This window comes from Engraulis encrasicolus, chromosome 5 (genome assembly GCF_034702125.1).
Source record: "Engraulis encrasicolus isolate BLACKSEA-1 chromosome 5, IST_EnEncr_1.0, whole genome shotgun sequence".
In the NCBI taxonomy this organism is placed as follows: domain Eukaryota; kingdom Metazoa; phylum Chordata; class Actinopteri; order Clupeiformes; family Engraulidae; genus Engraulis; species Engraulis encrasicolus.
Window position 1 is genome coordinate 42,137,613 of NC_085861.1, and position 17,461 is coordinate 42,155,073.

The window sequence follows — 17,461 nt, forward strand, 5'->3', positions numbered from 1 at the left end:
TCACGTCTGTATGTATCATATACGTTTACGAAATGGTGGACGGGAGTGGTAGGAATGATGGGGGACTGGAAGCGTCGCGTTTCGGGGATATACCTTAAGCAGTCGAAGGCGACTGCACAGGCAGTCTAGTTTAAACCACCAAAACATTGAAACTTACAGCTTACATTCAACAGAAGACAATAAAATCGCATTTCAAAAAAATCGTGGCATACAGTATAATGTATCTCATTTTGACAAGAGAGAACATCTTCATGAACAATGAAAGTCACTCAGGTGATTTAAAGGTCCAGTATGAAATTTTTGACATTTATTTTCAAAATGTATGCTGCCCATTCACAGACTTGATGTTTTCAACAATATTAACTAAGTAATAAACAATATTTACTGCTCTGACCAAAGAACAGGGAGTTTTGCAGTCAAAAATATCTATGACTTGTAATTCAAAATGGCAGACATGGAAAAGATCCACCTATTCATGTATGAGAAGTGTACATTTCCAAGTCATAATTAATATTTAGAAATTGATGGTGGTGGTGAATATTCATGAAAAAGATAACATTTGTGAATGGGCAGCAAACATTATGGAAAGTAACAGCAAAAATTACACAATACAAAACAACAGGCCTGAATACTTCAAACAACAACAGGCCTGAGGGTCCCTGAGAAAGCATCACAGACTCCTTCATGTTTCACATAAGCTTGGGTGACTCACTGAAAAAAAACCACACGGCACGCATGCAGTGGAGCCCACCTGAGATGACCTTTTGGGTGCGACAATGACTAATTATGAGGTGAGAAACTACCACAGCGCCGCTGTCCTTGTTCAGATTATTCATTTACACATCTCTTTGAAGGGTATTGTTGCGATTGATTATCATCATAAGGTAGAATTGTTAGAAATAAATTACACAGAACACAAATAAATACACACGGTTACACCAGGTGAGTCAGCTTCCGAACACTGATGCAGTGTCTCTTGAAGCTGAAATATTACAACAGCCCTCCCTGTGAACTAATATAGTTTGTTACTGAGGGGTTGGGTGGGATTTTCAGTGATTGTTTGAGGGAGGGTGCATTCAGAATACAATGCCCTTCTCTGAAACATTAACATTTTCATAGAAATCACAACAAATACAAGCAACAGAAGAAGACAGAGACACATAGAACATCTCAGAAATCAGAAGTGCTAATACGCCCTGACATAAATTCAATGTTAGTATGTTGCTGACCCTCTTGATACGCTGAACTTATTCACAGAATGTGTACGATGTCTGTAGAAAGACTAATGGGTGCAGTATGACAAAGATACATCTGTATCTATTTGCTGCAGGGTAAGGCTAGTTCACCCTCACATTTTTTTCATCAATAGAAAAAGACTGGGATACCCCACAAAAAGTAAAACAGAGAAACAGAGTTTCCAAAATCATTTCAGTGGTTGATGAACTGGTAATATGGTGACAGGCACCTCTGAATTTACTTTGCTTTGTGTAGTTTGAGCAGTTTTGTGTGACAAATATTGTACTTAAAGTGGTAATGCTTTAAAAGCAACACTATGTAAGTAGTTTCATCTTCAGTTTCCCTTTGACATGAAGGTTTAAAGTTGAATCTGTCTCTCATTTGAACTACAGATATGGACACAATTTTCTCCCTTATGACTATATTATTTATAAGTTACAAAATGATGCATGGTTGCTTTATCATCAGTGCTGGTTCATTCATGGTCTTGTAGCTACATCATAAATAAAATGAAAATAAGATAACTTGTAAAGCAGATATGAAATGAGGGTGTACATTTGTATGTATGAGCACTGCGGCTAGACGAAAAATAGTCTCTATGATAAATTAGAGAAATAATAATCCTCACAAGAGGATACAGAATATAACCCTTCCCCTTCAGAGTTATATGGGCCCTGGAGTCATTCAGAAGACATTGGCAGCATTTACTGCTCACTCTGTATCAAAAACCTCTAATGAAGTAATAAAATAATTGAGGCGTATTCAGCGTTATTTGCTGTAATGTCTCATCAATGGCCCCAGGTGGAAGCTTGAACAAAGCAGGGGAAGGATACACTGGGACATGAAAAGAAGTCCAGGTCAGTCTTGGTCCTGTAAGGAAGTGATGCGACGTCTAGAGGAAGTACCCCTCTTCTTCAGAATCAACTTGAGCTGAAAATACAAAAGTGTAAAAAATAAAGTAAATATTTAAAGCTGGTGGTTATCTATAACACATTATCTAAGTAGTTTAAAGTTGGAGTAATTGTCATTATGCCCGCCAAGGACGTTGTATTTATCTATTGGCACAACTGACAGCAGATTGGTAATGTGAATTGATGGTTACTTCTTGGTCATCATTTGTGACTTCAAAGGGGGGAGGGGGGTTGAACTATTTGATGGAGATTGGCGCTCTCTGAATGCTGTTTTAGTTGATTACATAGCTTAGTGGAAGCTCAAAAGTGCATGTCCTGTTGTACGTTCTATGGCCTTCAGGTGTTAGTAAAATGTGAGCTGGGATTGTGACTTGAGTGTGGCAGTGTGCCATGTTGCAGGTGCAACTGGCCACAGTAGCTGGCGTCACCTTCCCAGCTCTTGTCACCATGTCTGCTCTCTTTAGGTGTTTGAAAAATGACACCTTGTGTCTGAGTGTGGCAGTGTACAGCAGTGCAACGTTGCTGGAGTGCATGTTGCTGGCCTCACCTTGTCGCCCGTGTCTCCGCTTTGCAGCAGGTGTGCGGGCTGGTCGTTCTCCATGTTGCGGGTGCTGGGGTCCGCACCGTGCTGCAGCAGCAGCCGGATCAGCTCCTCCTGATGGGGGCTACTGTGGAGACCTGCCGCCATGTGCAGGGCAGTGTGGCCATGGGCCTGGCCACAGAAAGAGAGTGAGAGAGAGAGAGAGAGAGAGAGAGAGAGAGAGAGGGGGAAAGACAGAGAGAGAAAGGGAGACAGAAACAGAGAAATCGTCAAGTCAAGTCAAGTGTACTTTATTGTCAAAAATCTATGTAACAGTGTTAGCATATATGTTTGGATTGCGTTTGACCAGTCTAATGTGCAATTAAACTTATTTTAAACTTATATATACTGTATATATAACAGGGAATTACAGAGAGAGAAGGAAAATGAGAGCAGAACAAAAAAACACGTAGGAGGAGACGGAAAGAAAAAAAGATTTTTATGTGAATATCAGACAGCATATCATTAATACTACTTTAATACTGGTGTAACAGAGTCAGTTACTGAGTAACCATTGCTTTGTTCTCCTCACCTTCATGTTGATGATGGCCTGCATGTCTGCTTGGCGTACACTCAACAGGTAGCGAACCAACTGTATGTTCCCCTCTTTGACGGCAAGATGGAGAACCGTCTTGTTACTTTTGATTTCCTACAAAAGTGAAACCAGAGGGAGTGATGATTCAATAATGGGAAAGTGAAAGCGAAAAAAAAAAAAACCTTTGAAGGCACCACGAGGGGAAAATTCCTCTCCCTGATTCTGCAGAAACTGTGATGTGCCAAAACCACATGGGATTGTCCTTATATACTTCTCCTTACATATCTGCTTTGAGAAACTTAGTGATTTCCACAGAGAATGTATTTAAATTAGAATTATATAATTAAAAATAGATGTATGCCCTGGTTTATTTATGTCCACCTATCAGGGCAGATGACAGCCTTGACTGGGCCTGGGACAACATCATCTGAAAACAATAAAAATACAATGTACTGCATTGTGAAAAGGTGATCTCGCCACTTTTCACTGATTTTAAACCACTCTTTATTTTGGTGAATTTTATTTGTGAACTTGGGTATTTACTGTGCACCGCGAGGAGCAGGCAGAGCTGGACAGTCACACACACCCGCACACATGCACACACACCGCTCGGAATCGCATTCTCCTTTCCAGGTGCGCACAACACTGCTACACGGGAGCGCGCACCGTTGTGGCAGCATTTCCATCGCGTGATATCAAGCACTGAAGATGGACATGTGTTGAATGATCGGACTCTAAATGTTTTATGTTGTGTAGGCCTACAATGTTTGAATTATGTCTGTTTGGTGTGGGGTTTATGTGGGCAACAATGGGCAATGTTTGTCGATATGATTTGTAACTGGTGTTTTGTTTTGGAAAGGTCCTGAGAAATGGTACGGGCCAATTGTGAATTTTGTGTCAGCATTGGTTAATTGAATAATTGCCTGCGTAGTGAAGGGTATGTAAAACCCAGCTCATTGTTGAGAGTGAGCGAGATAGGCGAAGCAGCTGTTTATCGGTGTAAGCTGTCTTCAGAAATTGTGTAAAAAGTAGCTGCTGTTGAGCGCAGTAATTAAGTGTCAGAAGTTTGGATTTGACTTTGATTTTGTATTGAGTATTTTGAGTTACCAGTCCATTTTGGGTTTATGTCTTATGTGGCCCACAAGTACCTTTTTGTTTTGTCAAAAAATAAAAACGCTTTGAAGTTTAATCAGATTCCTGATCATCCATCCTCCGCCACTCCAATTGCTACGTCATCCTGGCAGGAGAAGAACAAGCATTTCCACATGCATTCTCCCCCTATGTTTGCGACCAAAAAACTACCCTCGTATCCTTGTGTCCTTGATTAATCCATTTTACAAAGTAGCCTGATGACTCGTATATGTTGTTTGACCTTTGGTGCCTGCATTAAAGGATTTATCCGGAGTTGGAACAAGTTTGCCTGATTTTTGCATGTTTGGGATGAAATACAGTCACTCTAGAGCAAAATCAAGGCAAAAGGATGCGTTTTGAGAAAGTTTGATAATATCACGTTAGCCTCGTTAGCCATATCAGCTATGCAATATGAAAGATGCGGGCATCGTTTTTCGGCGGTTACACACATTTCAAAAACACAACATTTTAAAGTCTTGCACAGCTCAAAACAACGTCACACTTACCTCGTAATATGTTGGGGGTATCCACACATAAACCAAAGTGTCCAAAGTCCTTCATGTATTCTTGAAAGGTCTGCAGAATGTGTTTTGTGAAGCTACTACCTTGAGAATATCTAAATTACGGTCAAGACAACTATTTGACACTAAAGCCCACCAAGTAGATTGCCGAGTGCGTCGCACCATCAGCTATGATTATTTCCATAGCGAGTAACCACAGCTGATGGTGCGACGCACTCGGCAATCTACTTGGTGGGCTTTAGTGTCAAATAGTTGTCTTGACCGTAATTTAGATATTCTCAAGGTAGTAGCTTCACAAAACACATTCTGCAGACCTTTCAAGAATACATGAAGGACTTTGGACACTTTGGTTTATGTGTGGATACCCTCAACATATTACGAAGTAAGTGTGACGTTGTTTTGAGCTGTGCAAGACTTTAAAATGTTGTGTTTTTGAAATGTGTGTAACCGCCGAAAACGATGCCCGCATCTTTCATATTGCATAGCTGATATGGCTAACGAGGCTAACGTGATATTATCAAACTTTCTCAAAACGCATCCTTTTGCCTTGATTTTGCTCTAGAGTGACTGTATTTCATCCCAAACATGCAAAAACCAGGCAAACTTGTTCCAACTCCGGATAAATCCTTTAAGGCTCTTGAGATTTTAGCTTTTTAAATAAAAATGTGGGTATGTTACAGCTGAATGAATACATTCTAATGCAAGATGAGGGTCTTAGGGTTTAAATGCAACTTATTTCAAACTTATTTCATGTTTTTATGTGCATCAGAGGCTAAAATATTTAGGTTTTTATAGGCTGAGGGCAACTTTCCCAACAAGGGCTCAGGCAATCAGCAGGCGTTTTTTTGCAGGTGCTTTAGGTATCAATGGGTTAATGGCTCACCTGGCTGAGTGCAGAGGCGCCGTTGCTAAGTAGCAGCTCCAGGCAGTGGTGCTTGTTGGTGAGCTCCCCCTGCCAGGCTGCTGCGGTGGTGGTGGTGGTGGAGGTGGAGGAAGGGAAGGTAGAGGCAGCAGCCATGGCCTTCATGGTGGCACTGTGGGAAATGGCGGCGCAGTGGAGCGGAGTCAGTCCTGAGAGAGGAGGGCACAACACAAGACTGACTGGTAAGCCTCTTAAAGGTTTTTTTGGTCTTTTTTAACTTTATTGATGACAGGACAGTGTGAGAGGTGGACAGGAAGTGAATGGGGAGAGAGATGGGGTAGGGTCTGCAAATGAAATGACCCGGGCCAGGAATCGAACCCGGGTCGGCCGCATGGCAGACGAGTGCCCTACCAGTTGGCCATGGCAGGGGCCAGACTGGTGAACCTCTTATCAGCAACATACATACTTGGTTTCTAGTGGACTTTCTTTCAACACTGTAGTACAAAGTCATGCTTATTGCTACAATGTGAAATCCTCACAGATATTCCCACTGATTACTACAGACTACAGCTACAAACATTGGAATGGCAAAACTTCAGAACTTTTCAAATAATTTAAAACTCTGCACACCTTCAAAATTACGAGCCTCCAAGTCCACCTGCATCGCATTGGAGAGGATCACCTATACAAGTGCAAATAGTGTATTAAAGTCTCATAACAACCAAATAAGGACTTTTTAAATATGTAGGAGGGCATGGCACGGCTACTGTACCTGCATGACTATGGGATATCCGTACGTAGCAGCCAGGTGCAGGGCTGTCTGCCCTTTGACGTCACACACACACACATCAGCACCCAGACGTATCAGGTCATACACGATGCCCGGTTGTTTGGCAGTCACTGCAACCAGCAGGGCAGTCTGAGGAAGTGGGCAAAGACAGTATGATTCAGATAACGTAAATGTGATATAGCATACATTACATGTATAGTAAGGACTAAACTACGTATATCTATGAATTTGCATGTCTGGCAGTCTGTCTGTCTGACAGTTTATCTATCTATCTATCTCTCTATCTATCTATCTATCTATCTATCTATCTATCTATCTATCTATCTATCTATCTATCTATCTATCTATCTATCTATCTATCGATCGATCTATCTATCTGTCTACAGTATCTGTCTATCTATCTAATCTATCCATCTATCTATCTATTGAAATGTTTCTGACATTTTACTCAAAGATCCATCCAAACAACTCAAAAACAACCTCAATGGTCAAGTCTGTCTGTCTGTTTGTCTGACAATGGAGGTGTATAGCCATACAGTATGTAACAACTATTTCAGCATGTACCTTCCCCTTGTGTTCCTTTGAGTCAAGCTTCCCATGTTCTTTGAGCTTCTCTGCAGCAGCATAGGCATATTCGCGCTGGCCCTTTGCCGTGTAGATATGAAGGATCCTTCAGTTTGAAAATACAAAAACAAAAAAAATGTTAACTATAAGAGCTGGCCATGACTCATTGACCGTAGACTAGTCATGATGTGTCATAGGTCAAACATAACCCGTATCAAGTCTGTCAGAGATGATGTGGAAAGCCATATTTAATTTCACAGGAATATACTAAATATAGTAACCTCCTCAAACATCTATGATGATACTAATGTTTTTTATACTAACCTATTCTATTTTTAAAGTGTGGACATAAATCTGCCCACAGACATATCAACATAAAAGACATATAAACATGATTCATGAAACATTGATACACTTAATTTACTGAACACACACACACACACACACACACACACACACACACACACACACACACACACACACACACACTTTCTACTCTCTCTCTCGACATGGAGAAGAAGACTTACGTGTCTCCATCATCATCTTGCCATGTGGTAGTGCCATAGTCCATCCCCTGGATGAACCTGCGGGCCTCCTCCAGCACTCTCATGTCCAGCGGCCGGCCAAAGCTCTCAGATGCAGAGGAAGAGGAAGAGGGGGAGGAGGAGGAAGGGGCCAATATAGCACCAGTTTGCCTGGGGCCCGTGACCCAGTCTATGGGGTTAGGATGGACCATACTGGGGGCCATGGTAACATGGCACTCTGGCTGCAATGACAAATAGAAGTGTGAATAAAATGCCATTGATCACAATGCTAACCGGTTATATGAATGTGATAAAGGTGTCACATCCCTCTCTTCACTATGGGGTGCCTAAAGTCAAGTCCTTCAACATAGGGTCCATGAGACCTTAGCTCACAAACATTTTGAATGGGAGTGAATGGAGCCAGTCAGGCTAAATCCTGATTCCGTGTGGCATGTGCTTTGGATTTCACATATGATAGCAGTGAATTTTAACTTTTTTTTTTCTTTTTTTTTTAAGAAAAAAGATGTCTGAAGGATACTTTCAGCTATTGAAGATAACAGTAAACAAATCTACTTACAAACGGCTGTGTCATCATGGAGGTTGTGCAGAGGTCTTGCAGAGGCAGCTGGGTGTAGCTGGAGACGGGGGCCGGCTGCACATGGCTGTACATGGGGACTGTAGTGAGACTACTGCTAGACAGGTAGGAGGTAGACATTCCCATGGGGGACAGAGAACTGCTGCTGTGGTGGTGATGGTGGTGGTGGTGCAGAGATGATGTGGAGGGGGAGGAGTGCAGGGCAGGGTCCCATGTCTCACAACCGACCGCTCCCATGCTGGAGAATCCACTGCCGGTGGCTTGAGAGAGAGAGAGAGAGAGAGAGAGAGAGAGAGAGAGAGAGAGAGAGAGAGAGAGAGAGAGAGAGAGAGAGAGACGGATAGATAGAAACAGTGAGAGTGTTACCTACAGCTCACAACTACTATCAACCACATAAAAAAGCATATATGCTGTAGCTTCAAAGAAATTTTGTCCAAAACCTGATTGGTCTTTACCTGCTGAGGAGTGTTCGACTGGTGCCAGTGTCTGCAGAAGGGTGATAACATCATGGGTAAACGTTAAAAGCACATTATTGATCATGCTGAGTGAGAAGCCTGTCTAAAGCCTGAAGTCTGAAACCTGTCGATACACTTCAGCCCAATTTCCATCACCCTAGTGGCAGTCCTTGAATTGACATGGCTGACTTCAGTGTCAGCTCACCAAACTAATCACTGAATGGACATATTCATGGTGTGTAGGGAGGTTTACCACAACGGTAATTGACAAGTATGTAAATAGATATCTGTACTATGTGGAGTATGCCCTTCCTGAGATATCTGCACTGTACTGAGTATTTACTCCTTATCTACATTGTGTTGAGTATGTTATCCACTCACTGATATATCTGCAGTAAAATGAGGATGAATCCACTTAAATATCTGCATTGTACACTATTAGGTGCAAGCACTGCACTGAGTATGTAGTCACTGAGATGCACTGTACTCAATTGGATTACGGCATTGCATTGAGTGCATATTCACTGAGATAACAGCACTGTACACTATGAGATATCGGCACTGCACTGAATATGTACTCACTGAGATGTCTACACTGTGTACTATTATGTCAGCATTGAGTATTCTACTCACTGAGACATCTACACTGTGTACTATTATGTCAGCATTGAGTATTCTACTCATGTCTGTACAATTAGATATGGGCAGTGTATTGAGTATTCTACTCACTGAGATGTCTGTACTTTTAGATATGGGCAGTGGATTGAGTATCCTACTCACTGAGACGTGTGCACTACTAGATATAGGCAGTACATTGAGTACTTTACACTCTGAAACATTTGCACTATTAGACATGGGCAGTGTATTGAGTATTCTGCTCTCTGAGATGTCTGCATTATTAGATACGGGCCATGTATTCAGTACTACAAGTATACTCACTGAGACGTGTGCAGTGGGAGCCCTGCTGGAGGGCACCAGGGAGCAGGCTGGCAGGGAGGAGCTCTCTCTCTTCCTCTTCTGCTCCAGGAGCTTCTTCACAGTGGGCTGAGGGTAACACGGCTTCTCCTTTGGAGCTGTGGTGATGATGACACACACACGCACACGCGCACACACACACACACACACACACACACACACACACACACACACACACACACACACACACACACACATTAGAATAGAATAGATGGAATAGAAAAAAACACAAGAGTAGAGAACACAGAAGAGAAGAGAAGAGAAGAGAAGAGAAGAGAAGAGAAGAGAAGAGAAGAGAAGAGAAGAATTTACATGCTATCAAATCACTGATGTAGAATGCCAACTTAAGCCCCTCATTCAGAGCCTCTATGATAAAGCTTGTCACCCAAATGACAATGATCTAGTCTTAGCAATATCCCTTTTAGACTCTCAGTACTGTCAGTATGCTGTTATGATGAAGAAAAAAACTGAGTCAGATCGCCTGGAATTCCATCTTCTTGGTAGTAGTGGAGCTGTAAATGTCATATGCTTATTATCAAAAAAAGCAAGACGCCAAGGCACTCTTCTAAGATAAAACAAATGCTTTAATGTAAAGGCTACTACATGTTTGAACTTTAAGAATTTAAATTATTCCTCGAGTTTGGCCCTGTAGCTGGCTGATGGAAGTAATCTTAATTCTTAAATAAACATAAACTACTCTTTACATTAAAGCGATTTTACCTTAGAAGAGTGCCTTGGCGTCCTGCTTTTAAAAATATATATTTTCTATGTCTCAGTCAAAGAGCACCTTCAAACCACCACCTGTTTTACAACTTGAACGTCGCAGCCCTCCAGCCCTCTTTTTTGCCAAATGGTTATTGATGCCATTTTATGGCTATTCCCCAAGAACATTCATTATTATATTCGTGACAATTTGGGAGTTGTTTTAAGACACGGCCTGACAAATCATCCTAGATGTTAAGGACTGAATTAAGCAGTAATTGCCTGATGTCTCTTATGTTGACATTAGGCAATTACTACGGTTTATGTTTGGGATCTATTGCAGTGATAGACACGTTCAACTTCTAACAAAAAACAACTTTGTGTGCGCATAAAAGGAACAGTTAACTTAAATTGGAGAAAACCGCACTCATAAGCTCGCTCTCATTATTATTTACTCAACCAACATTTTCACTGCAAATGTGTTTTGGCCCCAAGTGTAATGTTTGTGATGGGCACTTTGACATGAGTATGACTTTGACTAGCTGAAAGACTCAGGTCCCCCAGACTTGTCTGTGAATTCCCTAGTCTCATTTGTCATCTCTTTTGTCTTGTCTTCTCATTTTTTCTTTCCTCTTGTTAGTCACCAACAGAAAACATGCCATTTCTAAAAAACAACATGAACAAACAAAAACAAACAAAAAAAAATCTTTGTAGTGATAATGGATGTTTCCAGCTGCCTGGGTCTCCGTACCCCATGAACTGTAGAGTGCAGAGGGAAAGTTTGTTCGACAGTCTTGACCCTAAACGTGAGCACGATTAAAGTGAACTTTCCACCAGAGGAGCAAAGTGCTCACGTTGAGAAGAGAGAAAGCAAACAGGCCAGTGGCAGTGAGGGTAGTATTCCATGAGGAGAAACCAACCAGCGCAGAGGTAAGACGGATGAGGTAGTGTCTATTTGCAACCCTCTTCTCAAGAAACCCTGTTTCTGCGCAGGAGGCTCTCTATCTCGTTTCGTATTTTTTTCTATGACTACTTCCTGTCGTGCTCCGTTACGCTCTGTGTGGCAGACCACAATACCTTCCTGCTGTGAGTGAGCAGCCATCTTATCAGCTGTAGCCACTGCTCGAGTTGTAGGGGGATTGGAGGGGGGAGGAGGAGGAGGATGAAAATTGTCTAAAATCATCCCCCTCAATGAAAAGGGTCAAAAAGCATCCCCCTCTAAAACAGGCATCCCTTCTTCACATATTGTGTCAAAATTGCACTTTAAGCAACTACATTACATATTGTTTCAAAATTGCACTTTAAACAACTTCATTTTATTTATTTTTCTCAGGGGACAAAAACCCGAACCCACAGTAATCAGAACCCATCTCTGACCATCCCCCCTGGTTTGATTTTACAAATCGACCACTGGCTGTAGCTGATACTGCCCCCCACCTGCTCTTCAAACACAACATACAAACTGTAACGGCATCACAGTAAAAAAAAAAGAAAAATGCTATGTTAATTTAATTCTTACAGAGTTGATTTAACATCTTTTAGAGTACATTTGGTCCCAGAGTACTCTCTAAGTGTTTCTTTTCAGCCAACCTTTGCATGGTAAACTGATTTGAAACTGATCGATGGGACTTTTTTTTTACAGGTACGCAACTGGGCTTCAAAGCCAAATCACTCATTACTCCACTATGACTTACTATGGATGTTTTTGGGGGAGAAAGCGATGACATCACAAACAACAAGAGGAAGAATGAGTGAATGATGGCTGATGTTATGTGAATGAGTGGTTCGTGAGGATTGTAGACTTTTCAGTTTCTTATAAGGCGCTTCATGACATACTTTCAGTGTTTAATTACAACATTATAAATAGAAGATGACATTCTTTGTCACACTATTATTACAAAGTCACTCAATACAATCAGAGAATTTCGTATCAATTCAGTATAGCCTAGTCACAGTTCTTTGCCAAGTTATTGATTAGTTATGCAGTTTCTGTTTCGTTATAAGTTTTCAACCACAAAGAGAATGCTTGTTGAGCATTTATACCAGTCAATGATCTGTAGAACAGTGGAACCCTAGAGAGCACAATGCATACATAACACTCTGTGCAACTGCTCTTTGAAAGCCTTAAAGGTTAAAACATTTGGTGGTGGCTTGTCCTTAAAGGTTGGTGGTCTCACATTTCTTGAGCATAGGCTATGTGATGATGAGGGGGTGGATGGTGAACATTTGGCGAGGGAATACCTCAGTGCGTGCGAGAAGACTTGACTGATGAACCCAATGACACTATCAAACCACCAGTGCATGACAACTGTTACGGTGTGATGACGAGAAAGAAAAAGAAACCACAACTTGCTATAGGCTACAGATGTAAAGCCACATACTGCATTTTCTCATCAAAGTCAGCAGACTGACATTTTACAAAAAGGTCAATCCCTGCAAGATTTAGATGAGACCATGTATAGCCTGAGTCACCCTGCAAGATCTCAAATTCTAGGCTTACAGTATCATTATATATAGTATCAACATTGTTGCCATTATTTTGTCATTGTATCATTATATCATTAATCATTATATAATATGCTACAGGGGTTCCCAAACTTTCCAATGGCAAGGCCCCCCATGTACCGATATATTCCAGCCAGGGAACCCCTTACATGGGTCGTGTAACTCTATTTTTCTGTGCATCCCCTTTCACAACCATAGTCTAGGTCCGTTAGTCAGTGCCCCACTGGGATATATAATAACTTAACGGTAATAGTTGTAATGTACAGATATGCAATAGATTATTATAATGTAGTTATTAATAATATGGATATTGTTGTGACCTGACACGCCCCCCCTAGCACCTCCTCGTGGTTCCCCAGGGGTCCCCTGCCCCCACTTTGAAGAACACTGAATTATATTATATGGCCTATCATTATATTAGGCCTACATGTGTCAGCATGTAATAAACCACTAATGAGTAATAATAATAATAAGACACAGCACCTACAGTCGCATGCCAGGTTAGCCACAGGCAGGGCCGGATTAAGATGACCTGGGGCCCCTAGGCTGCAGGTTGCTGGCCCCCACGAAAGGCAACTTTGATGACAAAATTAGATGGACGAAGGGTCACTATAGAGACGAGTACAGATAAGATTCAAGCTCTGCCTGACACAGTAGACTATTTGTTCAATATCATGTCAATATCATTTCACGATTCGGCAATTGATTTATTTCCCTCCCTTTGGCATTTTGGGGGGGCCCTGGCAGGTGGGGGGCCCTAGGCTACAGCCTTATCTAGCCTGTGTGTTAGGCCTAGGCCTACTGTAATCCAGCTCTAGCCACAGGTTATAGTCACTGTTGATACCAGGCCTTTACACTGACGACGTGTTTTAAATATGAATGGCCAGTCAAATTATACAGAGCACAGCGCGAGAGGACACTTGCTATTTCCATTTCCATTTGTTACATAAGCCCATCATGTCATAACTTATCTATTCACTTGACCTTCAAAAATCATGACATAAACAATTTCTCAAACGCAATGGGTGTCTAACAGCAGAACTTGACAGACAGACAGATAGGGAAGCCCTCTTGGTATCACGGATTCTCCGTCTCGTTAAAATATTTAAATGACGGAAATCCCTGGTCGTTGAGTCACGCGCGTGGGAGGTTGGGGATTCCAAAGCAGTCTCTGCTCAGTTTGTGTTTGCTAGAGAAAGAGGAACCGGTACCCTGGTAAAATTTGCGTGAAGCAGGCAGAGGTTTAAGCTTCTCTCTTGACTTAACAGTTGAAAGATGTGTTTGTGATGTCGTTACAATAAACGAGACAAGAAAAACTCACTCAAGAAGACCGGCACCAATTCCTCCCCTCGGTAGCTTACTACTAGCCTACGTCACACTCTACTCACACACCCATTCATGAATAAGGAACTGAGAGGAGGAGAGTAGACTATCTGTTAAAAATAGCGTGTGAGATACGATAGGCTATTTAAACCATTTTAAACCACTTTGTCATGTTATAATGCTGAACTGCTATTCACTGCGCTGTGTGAAGTCACACAACATCAACGGCTATATTCTGTGAATAGAACTAACTTTTAGCCACACCAGCATCTGCTACCTTACCTATTACACCAAACTAATAGTCTAACATACACAACTAATATGTAGGCCTACTAATGCCTACATCCTCTGTGAGACGCTGAAGAAGGCTTGGGACGAAACGTTTCTGTCATGCAAGCAACTAAAATTAATAATTACAAGAATTACACTCGAGAGTGCTGCTTTTCAACAATAAATGTACTAATATAGCCTATTAACATACTAATAACCTGCTTGAATATTGAAACAGATTTGGGACTTCTCACAACGCAGGGATTATCCTTCACATGGCGATTATAGGCGACAGTCAATTATAGCCCAAGATAATTGCACATATGGCCAAATATTTCACAAGCTGTAATTATTGAAAGGCTCACTCACATTTCGGCCAGAGCATGTCAAAATCCTTCGTAGACTGTCACTTCAGGCGTCAGACCGTTTTAGATAGCCTTAATTGTCTGTGTCAGTTTATCCTTGGAAGCAACAGGTGCACTCACGCGTCTTCAACGTCCAGCTTTTGTCTCTCGTGTTGATACCCTTTCTGATGTTCTATGACTGGCGCTTTGTATACACACAGCACGTGGTTGCCAGCACCGCCCACATGGTTGCGGCGACGCCCCCCTCTTCCGAAAAAACTGTCTGAACTTCAGGCACGGAGGTGAGAAGAACTGCTGTTGACAGTGTCACTGATGAACAGAATGGCAATACTTTTCACGTTAGTGTTTTCTGTTATTATATCAGTATCCTGCCTATCCAAACACTCTTCCTTTGGGAAGGCGCGTGCCATAATCGCGCGCAAGTTTGTGCGTCACTGCATCTGTAGGCTATGCATTAGATTTTTAGAAGACACCGTCTCTATCTGTGTGATTATTTCCGATGAATTTTAACAGAACCATATCGGATTTTGTAGGTAAGGAGTGGAAGGAATCTTCCTGTCGAAGTAGGCTATAGTATCTTTCCACTCCAGTGTGTCCTTTCCGATGCGCACTGCGGTTGTGATGGCACCAGGTAGGGTAGGTCTAGGCTCTAGCCTAACACATGAACGCAGAGCTCAGTGAAACACTATCCTCCCTTTGAACACATGTGGCTATACCACATCTGATAATGTCCAAAGGGTGAAAGATGCGTGGTTATTCAGAACAGAAGCTATTTATGGCGTAGGACTTCATGTCCCGCGAGTCGTAGGCAATCTGAATTAACAAGATCAAAGCGTCACTACACCTTTACCTGGCCCACAGGGCCGGTTCTGGCTTATTTGGTGCCCTAGGCGAGTTTGATTTCTGGCGCCCCCCCTCCCCCCTCCCTTTGAAAGAAAAAAAAAAATCTTTCTTATACCTCACAGAACACAAGACTAATATCCTTAGTAAGCTTAACTAAATAGCATCAAGAACAATAACCATTTTTCATCAAATGGATTTGTGGTTCTTTTTGACAGGCGACCAACACATCAGATTGAGTCGCATGAAAGTAGCTTCACTGTGTGGTGTGTTGGATGTGATGGTGGTGGGGCCCCTAACCCTAGATGAGAGGGAGGTTATCAATATGTTTGAATTGTAACGTGAAATTGAAATGCCAGGAGAGTGATACAGTACATTTGCATGTAAAATGCATGTGTAGACAATAAGCCTACCAAGGAGGTCTGCATTGATCTACACTATCTACAGCATCACAAAGCATGGCAGCATAACAATTTTAATAAGCTACACATTTGTGCTGTCTTCCAAACCAATTTCATTTCTGGACTGGAAATAGTGGTGCATTTGTGAGTAGGAGAATGAGAAGGGGGCTATCTATGTGTTTGGAGGGACAGGGTGAGAGAAAGGGAGAAGAGCTGTCACGCTATTGAATTTCATAATATACAAAATATAGTAAATAGCCTCACTTGTCTGCTGTGCATGGTTCTGTTAGGCTACATGATTAATGTAGGCTATGTCATTCTGGTCTGGAAATTAATGTTTTTTTAAGCTTACAACAAGCAGGTAATTCATGTGGATGGAAGGAGATATGGCAGCTAAAATTGTTTTAAACATTGCACCAGTCTTACTTTACATTGCTTGTCAACCTAAGCAAGTATTATGATATCAGGTGGGTGTTAGTGAGTAGTGAGTAGGCTACTAACAGCTACTTTACTGGATTTCATTGCTTGGCATACTTGGCTAATGCTAGCATGCTAACTAGCGATTTCTCTGATCAAAAACAAAGCTCTTTTTCTCTCTAATTCCAAATAGTAACCTCATAACTATTAGGCTTTCCATAATCACAAACGGTTGCTGATTAAATCACATAGTTCCAAAACACCCTCTGAAACTCCTGCATCATGCAATGAGTGGTTTAATGAGAACATAATATCCAGCAGAGCAGCACTACTGTTTGCGCTTGTCCCCTCTGTCTCTCGAGTGAGTCTCCAAATTCAAAATAGACCGCACGCTGTCACTCGTCCCGCCCCCTTTCTCAGAACTGTCTGTTTATTGGTTCACAGACTTCCCAGAGACAGTTGGAAGAGATATTACTATTGGCTGAGGGGCGCTTTGCCGTGAGGAGCGCTTTCGCCACTCTTTGTTGATTGCGACTTCATAAAAAAAACTTCATATCGCAAAATTACGCATAGGAGAGCGCCATTTCGGCGCCCCTTCTTCACATGGCGCTCTAGGCGACCGCCTAGCCGGCCTATGCTAAAAACCGGCCCTGCCTGGCCCACAGTTGGCCTGCAGCATGTGTCATATGATGATAGGATATAAATTAAAGATCGCAATCCACGGAGAGTTTATCTTACGTGCGCGTAATTAAGTCAGAAAACTCTTGTCCATGAGAATAGTTGTCCGTTATCGTATGTCAAACTGAAATCCAGCCTTATAGTTATAAAGTAGCCTATCATTTGTTGATATGATATCATATGATAATTCAAGCACAAGCTTTGTAACAAACTCCCTGGTGAGGGTCTTTCCACAGATCCAGTGAGAACTCCCCTTTCACAAATACTGCATTTCTGACAAC

At 41.9% G+C, this 17,461-nt stretch overlaps 1 protein-coding gene across 1 annotated transcript; it reads right to left on the minus strand.

Annotated features, from left to right (window-relative positions):
- Positions 1-2,038: 2,038 nt before the first annotated feature.
- Positions 2,039-14,963, minus strand: LOC134448563 (NF-kappa-B inhibitor delta). The gene is made up of 12 exons (XM_063198244.1): positions 14,849-14,963; positions 9,644-9,777; positions 8,705-8,735; positions 8,232-8,509; positions 7,658-7,896; positions 7,131-7,236; positions 6,549-6,695; positions 6,407-6,458; positions 5,798-5,985; positions 3,260-3,376; positions 2,695-2,859; positions 2,039-2,166 (listed from the first exon to the last, which is right to left on the minus strand). Exons 1-12 carry the CDS (start codon positions 14,862-14,864, stop codon positions 2,095-2,097), a joined length of 1,545 nt encoding a protein of 514 aa, XP_063054314.1. The 5' UTR covers positions 14,865-14,963; the 3' UTR covers positions 2,039-2,094.
- Positions 14,964-17,461: the final 2,498 nt, after the last annotated feature.

Excerpts from the sequence above, each read along its gene's own strand:
- LOC134448563 (XM_063198244.1), bottom strand. Across the intron at positions 8,736-9,643 it reads CTCCCACTGCACACGTCTCA|ACACTGGCACCAGTCGAACA; the intron begins GTGAGTATACTT and ends ACCCTTCTGCAG. Across the intron at positions 7,897-8,231 it reads CCATGATGACACAGCCGTTT|CCAGAGTGCCATGTTACCAT; the intron begins GTAAGTAGATTT and ends TTGTCATTGCAG.